The 18,264-nt window shown below is 47.1% G+C and overlaps 1 protein-coding gene across 1 annotated transcript in view; it reads left to right on the top strand.

The window, feature by feature from the left end:
• The first annotated feature begins 215 nt into the window (after positions 1-215).
• The window catches only part of rhbdl1 (rhomboid, veinlet-like 1 (Drosophila)), a 44,159-nt gene continuing 26,110 nt past the window's right edge, over positions 216-18,264 (top strand). Inside the window, exons 1-2 of the mRNA XM_007904860.2 lie at positions 216-266; positions 3,670-3,825. Coding sequence (XP_007903051.1) covers positions 228-266; positions 3,670-3,825 — 195 coding nt within the window. The 5' untranslated portion in view covers positions 216-227. The remainder of the gene's footprint in view (positions 267-3,669; positions 3,826-18,264) is intronic.

Here is an 18,264-nt window from a genome sequence, read left to right as displayed (position 1 = left end):
CTCGCAGGCTGTTTGGCTGTGATTGGTTGCAGCCCTTCCAGGAGCTGGTTGGCATTCTGTGCTGGATGCTGAAGGACATGGTGAAGAGTCCGGTCCACACTGCCTCAGTGCTGTGAGCGTGTGTGTGCGTGTGCGTAAGAGCGAGCGTGAGTGTGAGTGAGTGTGAGTGGCACTGCAGAGAGCGTTCTCACCTGGTGTGTGTGTGTGCAGCAAGCTCGAGGCTGTATATGGATAGGAGCTCTCTGCTTCAGCTCATACAGGAGCAGGTCAGTATGTTTCTCTCTCTTCTCTCTCTCTCTCTCTCTCTCTGATAATTCTCTCCTCCTTCTCGACTTCTCAGCTGCTATTTCCATCACAACGCCCGATCGCCATCCACACGCTCGTTAATAAAACATTCCTTGATTCATTGAAGCCCAACATCAGAGTGGGGATCCAGGAGCCTGAGCCGGTGATGAAGGATGGGAGAGGAATGCTCATCAAAAAGAGAGTGTCCAGGAGTGTTTAAGACAAGACAGGACAGCTTATTAAAGTGTTAATACTCTGGGGAGGGAGGGAGGGAGGAGACCCTAAACTAGAGATGAATAAAAGAAGCAAGATATTCAAATGAAGAGGACACGAGAGAAGTACTGTATAGGAGAAAGGGAAATAAATCACTTGATGGGGGGGGGGGGGGGGGGACAGTCAGGCAGAGTTGATGGATGCGACGCAGGAGAGCAAGGTGATGGGAAGGAAGAGGAGAGGTACCAGTGATGGGAGAGAATGCAGATCCTCACCGAGAGAGAGAGAGAGAAAGAGAGAGAGAGCACAGTGAAGGCAGCAACTAGGAGAATAACACACTCACTCACTCTCACTCACTCACTCACTCCCAGTCACATTTCATCTCCGCTCTGCCACTCACTTGTAATAGGGTCGCTGTGCGGATTGAGCACCGTGGGAATATTTTATACGGCACCTCCCGTTACCGTAAATCTACATCGTGTGATTCTATTATTTCTTTATTTTTTTTTGCCCTGATGTTGTCTCGCAGTCTTTTATTAGCTCAAACGCTAAGTTTGCATCGCTATCTGCAGCGAGAAGCCAGGATTAGCTCCCAAAACATAGCCAGCAGAGAGAGATGTGACCCACCATGTCGCATATCAAATGATTTGAAGCATCTTTTGGTTGCAGATTTCGAGTGTGTCAGAATTGTTGCTTCAGAAGGTTATTAATACAGACTCCCCTGTAAACCCGATTACCAGGCAGTGCAAATGTTTTGCTTGAATCCTGATTTCTGCTCTTTTCGAAATGATATTTGTAATATCTGTATCACAGCAACACATCACTGGATATTTTGATTATCTTACAGTACGTTGCTTAAAAGAGTTGCCAATGTGTGTGTGTGTGTGTGACTTTTAAGACATTCTCTGACCTGACGTTATTCAGCTTATCAAGCAGTAAAAATAGGTAGACAATTTGAAGAAGATTTGGGGCTGTGTTGAGGCTTACACGTTGACGTGTTATCAGAGGGTCAATGGAGTAGGAGTAAATGAGAAGTACCTGAGACCAAAGCAATGCAATTATAATGGAAATGATTGGGAGAATATTTGGTCTGTTGGGATTTTCTATATTAAAGCAGTGAATGGGAACAACATTGGGATGGTGGTGTGAATTGGAGTGAGTGGTGAATGATTTGATCCATTGACATGTTGCAGTGTGAGGATGACTCTTTATAATAGAAAATAAACAGCAAATGATCCCTTGCCTCGAAACTATTTAATGGGGGGAATAAATGATAGGTCGTTTGGTCCACTAGAATTCTGTGCAATACAGCAAACAGAGATGGGTTTGATGCACTGGGATTTGAATAATCGTGAGAAAATCTGGTTTTGTTACACAATAATTGGAGATTCAGAGTTCATTATTGCAGTATCCCTTCAAACTTGAGCTATTATGGCGAAAGGCTTATGCATGAAGCTGACCACATCTGCAGAATGTGCTACAGAGATGATTTACAACGTTTTGGTGCTCGAGCAGGAATTCATTATAGAGCAGAGACCCAGGTTGTTGTTCTAGAGTGGACATACATTGTGGTTCTAGATTAAAGACACATTGCCAAGCTCTCCTTGCATTCCTACACTACAGTATATTCCGTGAAGACTTTGAGACATCTCGAAGACGTGATAAGGCGCGATATCAAATGCAAGGAGAGCCTGACAGTGCGATTCTAGAGCAGAGACTCATTGTGGTTCTAGAGCAAATATCCATAAAAGTTCTAGAGCCGGCTATAAGGTGGGCCAGAAATGTTGAGTTACTGAGAAGTGCCGCTCGTGTACACGGTGTCTCAGTTTGGTTGCCTTTGCCCCTGGTTATTGATAATAAATCCTAGTGTCCCGTAGCTTAGTGGTTAGAGCACCCGCCTTGCAAGTGGGAGGACTTGGGTTTTGATACCTGGGAAGGACGAAACTTTGGGAATATTTCCTTACTCCACACGCCTCTGTTTACCTAGCAGTAAGTAGGAACCCAGTTTTTAAACAATTGACAGATTGCTTTCCGGAGGTAATAATTCCCCTCCAAATAAAAATGCGGTCACTCAATGCATGACTGTTTGTGGGACATTGCTGTGCGTAATTGACTGCCATGTTTCGCCCATAAAATATACAGTCAATTCACTTTACAGTATATTCTCAGCTCAGCCTATATACAGTCAGCTCAGCGGAAACTCTGTGTGGATTTATTTTTAGAAGATTCAGGTTGGGAATTGATGATTTATTGAAAAAGCCAACCAGTGAAGGACATTGGACGCGTAAATCACAACCATTGAATTACTGTATGCAAATAATCTGCCATCTTTCGTATACCATTTCACTCCAACACCACACACAGCTCCCCAACCACCTCCGCACACAACCCACACCCCACCCCCCCACCGGCGTGCATGCCCCCCCCCCCCCACCCCCCACTCCTTCCTGGCGCACATGACCAGGTACACAAGGGTCTGAATGCCGGGGTGCACTGAGTTAGACTCCGGCAGTTACCCCAACATACACTCTGGGGTCACCACATAGTACATAGTGTGTGGGGATGGGGTGGGGTGTGGAAGATTGGGGGGAAATCAGAAGGAGATTGAAATTATAAATGGGAGGAGGTTGTCCTTACTGAACATGCTCTGAACATATTGACTAAACATAAATAATCCTTGCATTTGTTATAGTGCCTTTAACGTTCGGAGGATATCCCAAGGCGCTTCACGGGATTTACGTTAAAGTGCGTGTTTTGTAGGGAAACGCGGCAACCCAATTGCACACAGCAACGTCTCACAAACAGCCATGGAGTGAGTGTCCAATTTAATTTGGGGGATTGTTGGCCAGGACACCAGGAGAGAGAGAGAGAAAAACTCCCTTCTCTTTTCAAATAGCACCGCGGGATCTTTAACATCCACCTGAACAGGCAGATGGGACCTCGGTTTAACATCTCATCCGAAGCTCGGCACCTCCAACAACACAGCACACCCCCAGCACTGCACTCGAGTATCAGCCAAGGCTGTGAACTTCCGACGTGGGGCTTGAACCCACGACCAGGCTGACAGCAATGATTGCTGACTAGACTTGAGCTAAACATGCTAACTGAATATTGAAACATGCTGTGAACATGCCCTGAACATTGTTGTGATCATGTGTATGTGTGTTACAGGACCCTGACCAGACTGGCTTTATCGGCCTGGAGCACGTGTGTGGCCTGCTCCACAGCCATGACTTACAGCTGGATCCTGGCAAGCTGGAGCTACTGCTGGCCTTGGTGCAGAGCAATGAGCAGGGCCAAGTCTGCTACTCCGAGCTGCTCACCCTGGTGAGTAAGGTGTCAGCACCAGCCTGCTAACCCCATATCAACTTGTCCACTCCTTCCCTCCGTCTGCTCCACCTCCCCTGCCCTGACCCAACCCACCATCGGTGGGTGGGCCTTCAGCTTCTCTGCCCCCACCCTTTGGAACTCCAGCCCACAGTCGCTTGATCTCACTCCCTCCTTTACCTCTTTCAAGACACCTTTACGAGACCTTCCTCTTCGACTGTGCCCTCGCCCACCCTCCTACCCTACCTTCCCTGCCTTCCACCCTTCCTGATCCCAACCCTCTACTCGGGTCCAAATCCTTGACTGTCCAGGGCCTTGGCATGTCCTCCTGACATGAAAGGCACTATACAAATGTAACAGTCATTGATTGTAGTCTGATATAGTGCCTTATCACATCTTCAAGACGTCTCAAAGGCCTTCACAAAGTATACTGTAAAGTGAATTTGCTGTACATTTTATGGGTGAAACATGGCAGCCAATTGTGCACAGCAGTGCCTACAGTCATGGACTGAGTGACCATATTATTAGTATTTATTGATTTATTTATTTTGAATGGATTATTACCCAAGGAAAAGTGATCCTCCAATCGACTAACATCTGGGTTCCTACTTACTTAATGGAAATGGCTAGGAGAAACAGAGGAAAAACAGGTCCTCTTTCTTGCGAGGCGAGTGCTCTAACCACTAAACTACAGGATCATTTTAAAGCTCGCAGTCCAGAAACACCAAGCTGATGCAGGAGTTAGCCTATAGTGATGAGCTACCATTCTCAAGTCAGCTTGCCAAGGAGGAATGAAGGCATAGGGTAGAGGCACGATAACATGCAATAAAAGCAGACTACGATGGAAGACTTCATTAGAATCCAGGGAGCAGCCAGCTTTGTGGCCTCTCGTCAGGAAAGACTGCATTTATGTGAGAGAGAAGGGTTTGAAGAAAAAGAATCAAAGTAAATTCGTCATTGATTTGCGGTCAATTGCAAACTTGAGAGGTTTATGAGTGACATGTCACTCTATGAGGATAAATAATGGGCCATTCCAAGCTAAAATCAATGTATTTTAAAGATTCAAGTTGATAAAATTGGCATTGCACAGCGTAGCTATTTGCCTTGATCATAGACTCCACGTGTGGCAGACTTTGGCTGATGTTGAGGGTCAGCTACAAGTTAAATCAGCAGTCAGCCAAACAACCCTGGCCTCTTTATTCAAGGAATGAACATTTTGCGTGATTTTTTAACTTCTCGTGTGGACTTTGAATAATGAAACCTAAGATCTGTTTTAAATTACCTTTATTTTAATAAGATTGCAAAGTATGGTTGTCGAACGTTCACCCAATGTCATTTTAAAGGTCACTATGTTCCATCCAATGTAATCGTGGTTCAGTAACCTGGTCGAAAACAACAAATTATATTTGTGCAGCACCTTTCACGTCAGTGGGATGTCCCAAGGCACTGGGCAGTCAGTCAGGGATCCGCACCTGAAAGTAGGTCACTTTTGTCCAGTCACTTGAGTGACCCGATTAGTGAGTTTCCACTGTATCAGTATCTGGTGCAGCGAGCTCACACCCAGTGACGATTAGCGGGCGTTTAAGCATATTGAGTGACAGAGGTCGGTGGAGTGGATGTTACACACGTGGCAGTCGGGCTCCTGTGCTGTTATTGTTTAGACACGTGTGGAGTGACGTTGTTGAATGTAGTATTTGGTGTCAGGCAGAGGGTCTGTTGAATGCAGCCTCTCAGTGTGACTGCGGTTCCCATCCCCAGCCCGACCCGTCACAGCACAGCCTGCCTGCCGCAGAATAGCTAATAGCTGTGTGACATGGCGCTGCAGGCCTCTGGCTGGTCAATGAGAATGGGAACGGCTTCAGCAGGGATGGGTGAGGGTAACTGTGACTCAGGCTGTAATAGTTCACCAACTGATGTGTCTCCTGTCAAATCCAATCATTAATTTTCCAGGGAATCAGAGCTACACACTATGCATAGCGTGGAACCTTTCCATTAGTCTTCTATACCAATAAAGACAAAATGTCCGTCCATGTGTCTGTCCACCAATAACTCAATATCCGATTGACGTAGAGACATGATTTATACCTCATCAGAAAGGTCTTGCAGGAGGAAGTGTCATTGGTATATGTTGAAGGAAGGGGAATCTCCTATACTTGATGACCTATGACCTAAACAAGTTTGTCACACATGTATGGTCATTTTGGTCAAGGTATGCACACAGTGTTTATGGCACGTTAGATGGTTTGTGATTTAGTATCACTGGAATCTACATTCCATATTGGATCCTTTGGTTGCAGGCGTAGCTGCAATGGGCACAGCTAGTTATATATAGCATTAAAATATACTAGACAGAGATCGAGTACTGTACCAGCACATGTTATTAGGTTGATCCAAGTTGGTGTCAGCATGAAATGGTCAGCGCTGACAGGTCTGTCATACAGAGAGAAGCTGTGATCCAATTTCAGGGAGTTGGACACGACAGGATGTTACAGGCAGAAAATATGCATCCCATGTTTAAGCCGGTCACGTCTCTGGGTAAGGAAACACTGTGCCGTGCTCTGAGGCATTACCCTGTGTGAAAGGCACTATATAAACACAAGTTGTCGGGCCGCCCCACCATCGGGCGTCAGGCCTTCAGCCTCACTGCCCCCACACTTTGAAACTCTATCTCCCAGTCCTTTCATATTGCTCCCTCCCTTGCCTCGTTCAAAGCACGTCTCAAGACCCTCCTCTTCGATCGAGCATTTGACAACCCTCCTACCCCTACCCTCCCAGGAGTGGGAGCCATGTAGAAACATGGAGAGAAATGAGTGCGAGGCAGCTATACAAAATTTACAGTCACCCACAAATACACCGTCAATTCACTTTACAGTATATTCTGTGAACCGCTTGGAGATGTCTCGAAGACATGATAAGCCGCTATATCAAATGCAAGGATTATTATTATTATAAATGAGGCAAACAGTAATTCCTCACCTGGAATACTGTTGACAACTCTGGTCACTGTGAAATAAGGGGCTGCCCAGGACCTAGAGACGGTGCAAAGAAGAGCAGTGAGGCTGATCCCCAGGGTTAGAGGAATGAGCTGTGAGCGACGATTAGACAAACTAGGGGTCTTCAGAGAGCATGACTCAGAGGGGACCTCAATGGAGAAGTGTCTACATCTTAAATGGGATTGAAAGTAAACCCTAAATTAATACTTTAGGATGCACCAAGATAGTAGAACAAGAGGTCACAAGCTTAGAGTTGTAAAGGGGGCAATTTCAGGACAGATACCAGGAAGTGTTTTTTACCCAGAGGTTAAGTAATGACTGGAACAGGGTTACCAGGAAGGGTGATTGAGGCCAGATCACTGGGACTCATTTAAAAAGCAGCTCAATGCTGTGATGGGGGGAGAGGTGAGGGCTGGCTCTGGATGAGTGAGATCAGATGGGCCGAATGGTCTTCTTCATCCAAACCAATCTTGCGATCAGTGAGTGTTCACTAAGGATATAAAGAGATGGAGAGAAATGTGGAGGACAATGCTGTAGGGATTCATAGAGTCCTGGTTTTTGGTTGAGGTGATTGGTCTGATTTGAGCTCAAGTGGATTCACCCATATTTTTGTGTGAGATTGTGCATCAGAGCCAATCCTGTAACTCACTGCCTCCCAAGCCTCCTCCTCAATCCATTAGGATCTCTTTTAATGTAACAATCACCAATTCCGAGAATCAGTCAGCAAGCACTGGGCTGGAGGAGGGAGAGGCGTGCCCTGATAATGGGCGTATAAGTCAGTTGAAAGGTCTGTGTTTGACAGCAACAAAACAAGCAGCAGTTATTTCCCCTTTGTAAGACACTGTGGATCGATTGAGTTGTACAGGGAAGCCTGGCCCAGCTCCCTGCAGCAAACAGAGGTCAGGGAAGAGTTTACAGCTGAGAGATGAAAGCCATGATTAGCAATGGGCAACTCTGGGTTAGTGTGAGAGCGACGATGCAAACGCACGCACGCACACACACACACACACTGTGCAATTTATTATCATTAAACATCTCATTAATATTTAACATCTGTCATTTGTGAAAGCCAGTAAAACTCAAATCACATTTATACAGCTTGGGAGCATTGATGAGCAGGTGTGTGTGTGTCACAGCAAACGTGCTCATTCTGCCCACAGCCCAGACATGATGGTGGCACAATTCTGCTATATGTTCCAGACCCTGTGTTGAGGTTACCACGCTGAAATTGGCATCAATTATTGCCAATAAACTGGTGAAGGAAAGTGGAGTGCTTGGGCCGAGCGATTGTCTCTGTGCTGTGTTCTGTCATGATCTTGTTGAGAATAGGTTACGCTGTCTAATGTTAGTGCAGTGACGGTGGTAACCATGGACTGGGTGTTTGTGACACTGTAAGTCCTCACGCTCGGATATCTAATGTCTCCCAGCCCTCAGCGCCGCTCACACTCTCTCTGGATAAAACATTTGGTACTGGGAACATGCGTCTGAGAAGCTATGTGTTCAGGAAGTCAGTGTGGGGAAACGTAGGGAATGGTAAACCTTGGTGATGAGTCAGGAAGTTTAAACATTAGCATTCCTATTCTCGGTCAATAGCTGCCAGGACACTGGACTCATTTAAAACCTAAGCTGGATGCTGTGATGGGGGGTGGGGGGTGGCGGGGTTGGGGGAGAGAGTTCTGGAGGATGAAATCGGATGGGGCTGAAGGGCCTTCTTCATCCAGACCGATCTTGTGATCTTGTGGGTCGGGGAGGCTGAAGGAAAGCTCCGATAGCGGAAAAGCTCTGATGGCTTTCAGAATGGAAGAATGGGCGAGGAAACTGCAAGGTTTATCGCGACAGTGTACCTCTATACAGGTCTAACTAACACGCCTTTATACAGCTGCTCTTTCTGGGTAGGATGTTTTAGATAAATCATTGCATGTAGCAATTGATAGACCTCCCAGGGTAAGAGAGGAGTCTTTATACCACATGTGGGCATCTTATCTCATTAACAGTAACTTGGCTGAGATGCGGGGTTATTCTGTCAGATGATGTGATTAACATTAAATTATTTCTTTATAATAATAATAATCCTTGCATTTGATACAGCACCTTATCATGACTTCGAGATGTCTCAAAGCGCTTCACAGGATATATGGTAAAGTGAATTGACTCTATATTTTGTGGGCGAAATGCTGCAGCTAATTGCGCACAGCAGCATCCCACAAATTGTCGTGGATTGAGTGACCAAATTTTTTTTTAAGGAGTTATTCCCCCCGGAAATGCGATCCACCAAGCGACTAACCGCCGGGTTACTACTTACTGCTAGGTAAACAGAGGCGTGTGGAGTAAGGAAACTTGTCTAAGTTTTCGACCTGTCCAGGAATCCAACCCAGCGTCTCTCGCTTGCGAGGCGACTGCTCTAACTACTGAGCTACAGATAGCAATATTGTGGCCTCACATTCCGCTCTCTGCCAGGGGCTTTCTATTGCCACCCCTTCCCCACTTCCCCCTCACACTACCCACCCCTGCCTCCACACCTTCCACCCTGTCTCCCCCTCTTCTCTCACCTCCATCATGTCCTGCTCCCTTGACACCATCCCTCTCCTTACCTCCCAGTTCCACCTCCTTGCCCCTCTATTAACAGACATCATCAACCTCTCTTTGTCCACTGCCACTGTTCCCACCCTCTGAAAAACGGCCGTCATCCCCCCACATCCTCAAAAAACCTTACCTGCACCCATCCCTGTTCAACAACAACAACTTGGATTTGAGTGCCCTCCATGCCAGACAGCGTCTTGGAACGCTTCATAATAACGGATCCCAGGGCTGAGCCAGGGGCAGGGGGGAGGGGGAAAAAGGTGACCAAAAGCGCGGTCGAAAAGAAAGATCTTTAGCCAAGACCTGAAAGTAGGAAGAGAAAGGTCAAGGCGAAGAGAGTGAGGAAGGGAGTTCCAGAGCCTCGGGGTGTAGTGGCTGATGGCATGGCCGCTGATGGTGGAGCGGAGGATTCAGGGGACAAGGAGGAGGCCAGACCAGGTGGAGCAAAGGCAACGGGCACTGTTGTGAGGAGGTCAGAGAGGTAGGGGGTGCAGAGGAGTGGAGAGGTTTGAAAACAAGAGTGAGGATCTTGAAGTCGATCCTCTCTAGGACAGGCAGCCAGTGCAGTCTGGCCAGGACTGGGTAATCAGGGAGCGGAGGTTGGTGCGGGTAAGAATGCGGGTGGCAGAATTCTGGATGACCTGGAGTTTATGATTGGTAGTGGAGGGGAGACCGGCGAGGAGAGCATTTGAATAGTCCAGCCGAGAGGGGACAAAGGCATGGACCAGGGTTTCGGCGGCTTTTGGGGTGAGATATTGGCGGAGATGGGCGATGCGTCGGAGGTGGAAGAAAGCGGTGCTGGTGAGGGACTGGATGTGGGGGAGGAAGGATAATTGGGGGTTGAACTTGACGCCTTGGTTGCGTACGGGTTCAGAGAGTTTTGGGAGGAGGTCGGGTAGGTGAAGGAGGTGAGAACTGTGCGATTGATGACATTGACCAGAGCCAAAGAGTATGGCTTCCGTCTTGTCAACATTTAGCTGAAGGAAATTTGCGCTCATCCAGGCCCTGATGTCTGACAGGCAGCTGACAGAACATCAGGGGACTGGGGGTCGCAAAGTGAGGTGGAAAAATAGAGTTGGGTGTTGTCCGCATACATGTGGAAGTGTACCCCATGTCTGCGGATGACATCCCCAAGAGGGAGCATATAGATTAAGAAGAGGAGGGGCCAAGTTCCCCAACTACTGCTCCATCTCCAACCTCCCTTTCCTTTCCAAGGTCCTGGAACGAGTCGTTGCTTCCCAGCTTCACTCCTTCACTCCTTCCTGTCCCGCCACTCCAAGGGAGCAGGTGTCGGGTTTCATTTTGGACATGGTGGAGGTGAGAGAAGAGGGGGAGACCGGTTCGAAGGTGCGGAGACAGGGATGGGCGCCGTGTGAGTGTAATTTGTTGTTGTTGGTTACACCAAAAATCATATGATGGAATTGTTTGAAGTTTAAACGCTGTAAAGCCACCGGACCCTGAGAGACACTCGTGCTCCCTCCAGTCACCAACACTCACTGATCAAACCTCTTGCATAAGCATGGTGAAATCCAGCGTGTGTGCAGGTGTGTGTGTGTGGGTGTGTGTGGTGAGTAGTGACTCTCTGTCGCTTGTTTGTGAGCTGCAGTTACTAGGTCAGGCTGTTCAGGGGATGCTGTGAGGGAGATCCCCTGGGCCTGTGCCAGCTCCTCTCTCTTCACTGGCAGAGGCTATTTGATGCTTCTTGTCTGTTTCCTGCTGTTACTGCCTGATCCAGAATAGCACCAGAGCCTCCTGTCCGCTATCATGACCCAGTTGTGATTCCGATCTACAGGAAGTCGCTCCCCCACCCCACTCCCCCCCCACCCACCTCACCCCACTCTCCTCCCGCAGGGAAGCTCGCCAGGCAGTGCTCTCTCACTGTATTTCATACATTCGTAGAAGCTACAGCTCAGAAACAGGCCATTCGGCCGATGTTTATACAACAACAACTTGCATTTATACGCATTTGTTTCAAGAACAATGAGATCGATTTCTGCTAGAAAATGATATCTCAGGATACAGCTCATAGTTTTAGGACATGACATGTCAAGCGACTGCCAGGATGGTGGAAGGCGAACTAGATGGACCTTGGTCTTCTTTCCCCAGCAAGTGCTTATGTTCTTAGTCCCCTTCGGGCCGGGCTACATCTTGGAGCGCTTCTATTCCACACGAGTGCCTGTCCTAGATCCTATCCCTTGGTTCAATATTCCAGCCTTTTCTCCCATATCCTCAACGTTATTCTCCCTTACTTATGTGTCCAGGCTTGTTCTGAACGGGCACAAGGTTACCACCCCAACAGCTGACTGTGGCAGAGAATTCCACCTCCCATTCCGCTCCCTGTGAGAAAACGTTTTTCTTAGTCTCTGTTCGGGACCTCGTGGTTCTGATTCTAAACCTGTACCCCCAATCCTCGGAAATCATCCCCCCTCCCTGTCTACCCTATCTTAGCCTCCCATCATCTTATACAACTGTATCATATCACTCGCTCAGCCTCTGAGCTCCAGAGAGACTTGCCTCAGCTTATCCAGCCTTCCTATAGTCTCATTTCCTCAATCCAGGTGAATCTCCTCTGTAATACCTCCAGCAGCTTAATATCGTTCCTATAATGAGGAGCTCCAAACTGCATCTAGTATTCCAACGGTAGCCTGGCCATCGATCTGTAGGCATTCAAACGTGACCTCCTTTTCCTTATAACTGTACATACAGCCAGAAGGCTGTAGATGCTCAGTCCTTGAACATTTTTAAGGCTGAGACTGATAGATTCTTGAAAAATAGAGGGATTAGGGGATATGGGGATAGGGCAGGTAATCAGAGTTAGGTGAGAAGATCAGCCATGATCTTATTGAATGGTGGAACAGGCTCGAGGGCCGAATGGCCTACTCCTGCTCCTAATTCTTATGTTCTTATGTTCTTATACACCCCCTGAGCATCACCAGTGAGCAAGCATGGTAATGCATTATAATAATAATCATAACAAACCGATACAGCTCCTTATCACATCTGGAGGATGTTCCAAAGAGCCTCACAGAATATACTGTAAAACGTAGTGACTGTATTTTTGTAGATGAACATGGCAGCACAGCAATGTCCCACAAACAATCATGAGTGATCATTTTATTTGTCTGGTGGATTCTCGGCAAAGACACCAGGAGCGATAAACTCCTTTCTCTTTTCAGATAATGTCATGGGATCTTTAACGTCCAACCTCAACAGGCACATGGGACTTTGGTTTAATGTCTCATCTTAAAGACGACACCTCTGACAATGCAGCACTCCCCCAGCACTGCACTGGAGCTTAGACCATAAAAGTTTCAAGTCCCGACGTGGGGCTTGAACCCACAACCTTCTGACTCAGAGGCAAAAGTGATACCAACTGAGCCGGGCTGACACGCACTGAGCCGGGCTGACATATCGAGCAGATACTTCCAGATAATAAGAGATTCCTTTAATGTTTACAGTATCAGTAAGTGGGGGGAATAAGCCCTATTTTAAAAAAAATTTGGTCACTCAATTGACGACTGTTTGTGTGCCGAGTTTTGCCCACAAAACAATTCACTTTGCAGTATATTCTGTGAAGCGCTTTGAGACGTCGCAACGATGTGATGAGGCTCTCTTATCAAATGCAAGGATCGTTGTAAGTGGGCAGTGGAGTTACTCGCACTATGTCCCTGTCCAGTCTCTATGCTCTGTGTGCTGGGACGCTGTGCGTGATGAGGAAGGGAAAGCAGATACCCTGGTTTGAGCTGTGTGGTGACAGGCTCGCCTCAGTGTCTCTCTCAGCGTGTATCAGCCTGAGGGCTGCTGTCACGATGCCTTTATGTACCGCCTCCAGTGCCATGAGGCTAACAGTATGAACAGTGGTACATGTGTTTCCAGCTGACGAGTCACTGAAGTGACAAATCTACTAGCGACATTAAAGGCTGCCGCCCACTTCTCCCTAATCTCACAGTGTCAGTGGTGGTGAGGCCGCTCTGTACAATACAGTGAGGTTTCATTTAAACTCTCACTAATGCTTTCTTCAGAGAGTGTGGAGAGCAATCACACACACTGTCACAAACACACACTGCGACACACATACACTGTCACACACACTGTCACACAAACAGTGACACCAGCACTAAAGGCTCTTGTGTTGTCGGAGATGTGCTTCAGAGATTCCCCCCACCCTGAAGATTCGCACAAGTCTACGTAAGTCTGTGTTTGAGGAGTAGTGTGTTTTCGCTTTTTTCATGAGTGAATCATTTTTGATTTATGCCATAAGGTGGTTAGGTGGACGTTAAAGATCCCATGGCACTATTTGAAAAGTGAAAGGAGTTTCTCTCTCCCCGGTGTCCTGGCCAACAATCCCCCAAATAAAACTGGTCAATCACTGCGTGGCTGTTTGTGGGGCATTGCTGTGAGCAACCTGGTCCTGCATTCACCTACAGAGTGAGTTGCTTGAAGGAGGAGATGGAGCCAGAGGAGTAAGGGGATAGGCCAAGTGAGGACCTGGAGATGAGAGCCACACCACCACCGTGGCAGTTGGGTTGAAGGGTATGATGGAATATGTAACCAGGCAACATGGCCTTGGTCAGGGGGAAGGTGGTACCTGGGGTGATCCAGGTTTCAGTGAGGGCGAGGATGTCAATACCTACATCAACAATGAGGTTGGGGGCAGTGAGGGTTTTATTGGAGAGAGAGCGGATGTCTTGTAGGTCGATGTGGAGGGGACCGAAGAGTTTACAGAATGGGAGGGAGGGTTGACAGGAAGGGTGGGGATGTGGATGGGGGAGGAGAGGTTCGCTCCTGAGCCTTGCGACGGAAATGGGAGATGGGGCAGCCAGGGTGGCCATTGTTGGACAGTCAACGGCGAATGCCACAATGAGCCCCACGGAGGATTTCCGGGCTGGAGCAGAAGGAGGCTCTGGGACGGTCTAGGAGGTGGTAAGTGGTAAGAAAGGAGAAGCGAGCGGGAGTGATGGAGGATTGGGGACAGGGATGGGGGCGTTTGGTGGGGTTGGCAGCTCGGATCAGCCATGGAGTGAGTGAGCGGTTTTATTTGCCGGGTTGTCGGCCAGGACACCGGCAGAATTCTCTTTTGGAATCGTGCCACAGACTTTAACATGTTCTCTGCTGGTCCTGGGGTCCAGTTCACAGTGAGAGTCACTGGATTGTGATCAAGGTGTGAACCTTTGGCTATTATTCTGTGGCCTGAGGCTGAGCTCCTGCTCAGCACCATGAGGTTCCCGTCAATGTAATCAGCTAAAAGACGACTCAAAGACCTGCTTTACACTGATTTTCATCCACCGCTACCCCGGGCACTCAGCCCAGTTGTTTCAAAATAAACAATGTCTGAGATTGTTATTTAATGGAGGTGTTCAAAATGATGAGGGGTTTTGATAGAATTGACAGGGAGAAACTGGCAGGTGGGTCGGTAACCAGGGGATGTAAATTTAAGAGAATTGGCTAAAGAACCAGAGGCGAGATGAGGAGATTTTTTTTACACAGAGAGTTCTTATGGTCTGGAATGCACGGCCTGGAAGGGTGGTGGAAACAGATCCAATGACAACTTTCAAAAGGGAATTGGATAGAAACTTGAAAATGAAAAACTTGCAAGGATATGGGGAAAGAGCAGGGAATGGGACTGATTGGGCAGCTCTTCCAAAGAGCCAGCACAGGCATGATGGGCTGAATGACCTCCTTCTGTGCTGTAATATTCTATGCTTCTATGAATATCCTAAATGGTTTCATCTTTTTATTCTCTGGTTAATCCTCTCGGTATCTTTCCTTGACTAAAGGCATTCTTAAAATATACAGTTTTAATCCAAACAAACCATTGGCAAATTAATGAAATGAGTTTAGTTCAATTAATTAACACTTGTTTATAATCCATAGGTTCCCGCTCACTTTTCAGGTAGTTCTAACAGAGTCGCTTCATCATATCGTCGAGACATTTCAAAGTGCTTCACAGGACATACTGTAAAGTGGAGTAACTATATTTTGTGGGAGTCAATTTGAGCACAGCAGTGTCCCACAAACAGCCATGAAATGAATAACCGATTTTATTTTGGGGGATTCTTGGACAGGACACTGAAAGAAATCCTTTCTCTTTTTGAATAGTGCCATCAGATTTTTAACGTCCACCTGAACAGGAAGACAAGACCTCGTTTTTTTGGTCTCATCATTTACTAGGCCAGCGCACTACATTTAAACAGCGTTTTTTCACGTCGGAAAGACATCCCAAGGTGCTGGACAGTTAAGAGGTGGCATCGGAGCTGGGGGTTCAAATCAAGAGGCTGGGAGTGTGGCTAAAAGTCATGATCAAAGAGGAAAGTCAACATTTAACAGTAAATCCTGCGAAGCACTTTAGGCTGCCCTCTCGACGTGAAAGGGGAGAGGAGAGGAGGGAAGGGGAGGGGAAGGAAGGGGAGGAAATTAAAATCAAAATAAGCTTCTTCTCAATCACCAGCGGAATGAGAGAGATTCCTTTGTCATGTGATTGATTCAGCTCTGTTGAATATTCCATCTGCTCTTTGCCTGTGACTCACATGTATTTGAAGGCACGTGGTAGGTTCTGAATTTGTTTAGATATGAATTGCATTAAGTGGGTGCTGTGATCTGCCAAGAGCTATGCCGCAATTTTCACGCACACTGCCTTTCCCTGCTCAGAGCAAGTCAGTCTGTGGGTTAAAGGCTTGTTTCCATTGTGGAACTTATTATTTTCATTTCTCTGGCCTTTGTCATGTTGATGTTTTCCCTTGGGATGTCGTGTGTGAGGATCACTCGATGCTGAACCGCACGGTCCACAGGGCTGTGCACACATACCTTAGGCTAATCGCACACCGAGGGGAATAACGTGTAGATATTGTTCTGGAATGTAACAGTAAGTAGCTCTCTCAACGCAGCGCAGGATCCAGTTTATTGCCGGAACTTTACACGCATTAATAGCTGTGATTACTGGCTCAGGCTCACAGTGGGCACAATGGACCGTGCGATCAGAGTAGGTTGATCCCAGGACTGGCAGGTTACTGCTATCAACAACAACAACAAAATTACATTTGTAAAGCCCCCTTCACGTTGGTAGGACGTCCCAAGGCGCCGGACAGACGGAGTTACGGACCCGAGCTGGGGGTCGGGGTGGGGGAGGGTGGAGGGCAGGGGGGGAGAAGCAGGGAGATCGAAAGCACGGTCGATATTAGGATAGGTTGGGTCTTTTTTTTTACTAGAGAAGTGACATTTGGGGGGAACAATAGAAATCTTTAAAACTATAAAAGGGTTCAATAAGGTTGGCATCAAGAAGCTGTTCCCACTGGTTGGGGAGTCTGTAACCAGAGGACACAAGTATAAGATAGCAACTAGGGGATCTAACGGAGAATTTAGCAAGAACTGCTTCACGAAGAGGACTGCGAGATTGTGGAACTTGCTACCTGACGTGATGGTTGAATCAGGTAGTGTAGATGCATTCTTAGAAGAAGCAATACCGTCACATGAGGGAGATGGGAACCAAAGGGTGAGGGAGGGAGTAAGGAATGGGGGAGAGATGTGTGGAGTATAAACCTGGGGCACAGACTGGTTGGGCTGACTGGCCTGTTTCCATGCTGTATGGAATCTCATTGGAAAAAGCAGCTGCATTTTGTAGAGGTAGAAACGCCAGCAAACCTGCCGTGTGTGTGCCGTGCTCTCTGATGTTTACTGTTGTCGCAGCCAACCTGCTCTTGTACCTAATTGCATCACATGACTCTTCTACAGGCTCCTTATATTGATGAAAAAGGCTTTCATTGCTCCAACGAGAGTGCCAACCATTGATCGCAGTTCCCTCTCAGGGCTGACAACCCTCCTCGCTGTGAAACCTGCCATTAATAATTTAGTTCTGTATTTCAGAAGCAATGGGTTTCTTGTTCCTCTGGCGTGCTGAGGTTTGTTTCTAGATTTGCTCTCCTGAGGAGTCTCTATGATTCTCACTTGCGCTCTCCCCAGATCTCTGCGCTGGAATCTCTTTCCCTCACACTTTGCCGCTTCCTCCACTTAAACCTCCACCTTTTGTTTACCTCTCTGCTTCTTTTCGGTTGCATTGAATTGAGTATTTTATAACCTCAGTCATCTTACACTCGCTCCCCACTCCCGCCTTACACCAGCGATTGTCTTAATTTTAAACCAGGTTAATCATGTATAATAAGTGTTAATGCTTTTTAAATAAATCCACAAGAAGCTTGCTGGTAGTGCCAGTAATAATAAGAACATAGGTCCAGCTTACGTCCACCTTACTGCCAGTCGCATGCACATGTGTCCCGAACTACCTATGTACTATATCTTGTAATATTATTTCCGAAATCTTTGCATTTGATATAGCACCTTATCACATCTTCAAGACGTCTCAAAGTGTTTCACAGGATTTACTGTAAAATGAATCGACTATATTTTGTGGGTGAAACAAAACAGTAAATACACGCTAAGTTCTTTGGGAGAAAAACTTAAGTTATTGGTAGTCAAGTGAAGCACTCAGCGTATTTTACGCTGGGAACAAACCCGGTACTCACTCGAGCAGAGGGAGTGACACAGACTTGCTCTGGTTACATCCACTCCTTATATAGAACAGCTAAACCAGAACCACTCTGTCTCCAGCCTTGTTCACTCCTGGCTCAGCCATCTGGGGCTGGCATCAGTGCAAACAGCTGGCTGATTGACATCAGAGGTGCTCGGAGCTGTGGTGAGCTGGGAGCACAAATCTGAGCAAACAGTTGTAATGAACAGCAGCTACAATATGTTACTTATGTGAAATCAAAGCGATGGTTAGGCAAGCTCAGGCTCTCCACTCTTAAGAGAAAATAATTCAGAGGGGATCTATAGAGATGGATAACAGTTTAAATGGGATTGAAAAAGTAATCCA

This window comes from Callorhinchus milii, unplaced genomic scaffold, assembly GCF_018977255.1.
Source record: "Callorhinchus milii isolate IMCB2004 unplaced genomic scaffold, IMCB_Cmil_1.0 Scaffold16, whole genome shotgun sequence".
Classification (NCBI taxonomy): Eukaryota; Metazoa; Chordata; class Chondrichthyes; order Chimaeriformes; family Callorhinchidae; genus Callorhinchus; species Callorhinchus milii.
The sequence above is the reverse complement of the archived record's forward strand: the minus strand, read 5'-3'. Positions and strand labels throughout refer to the sequence as shown.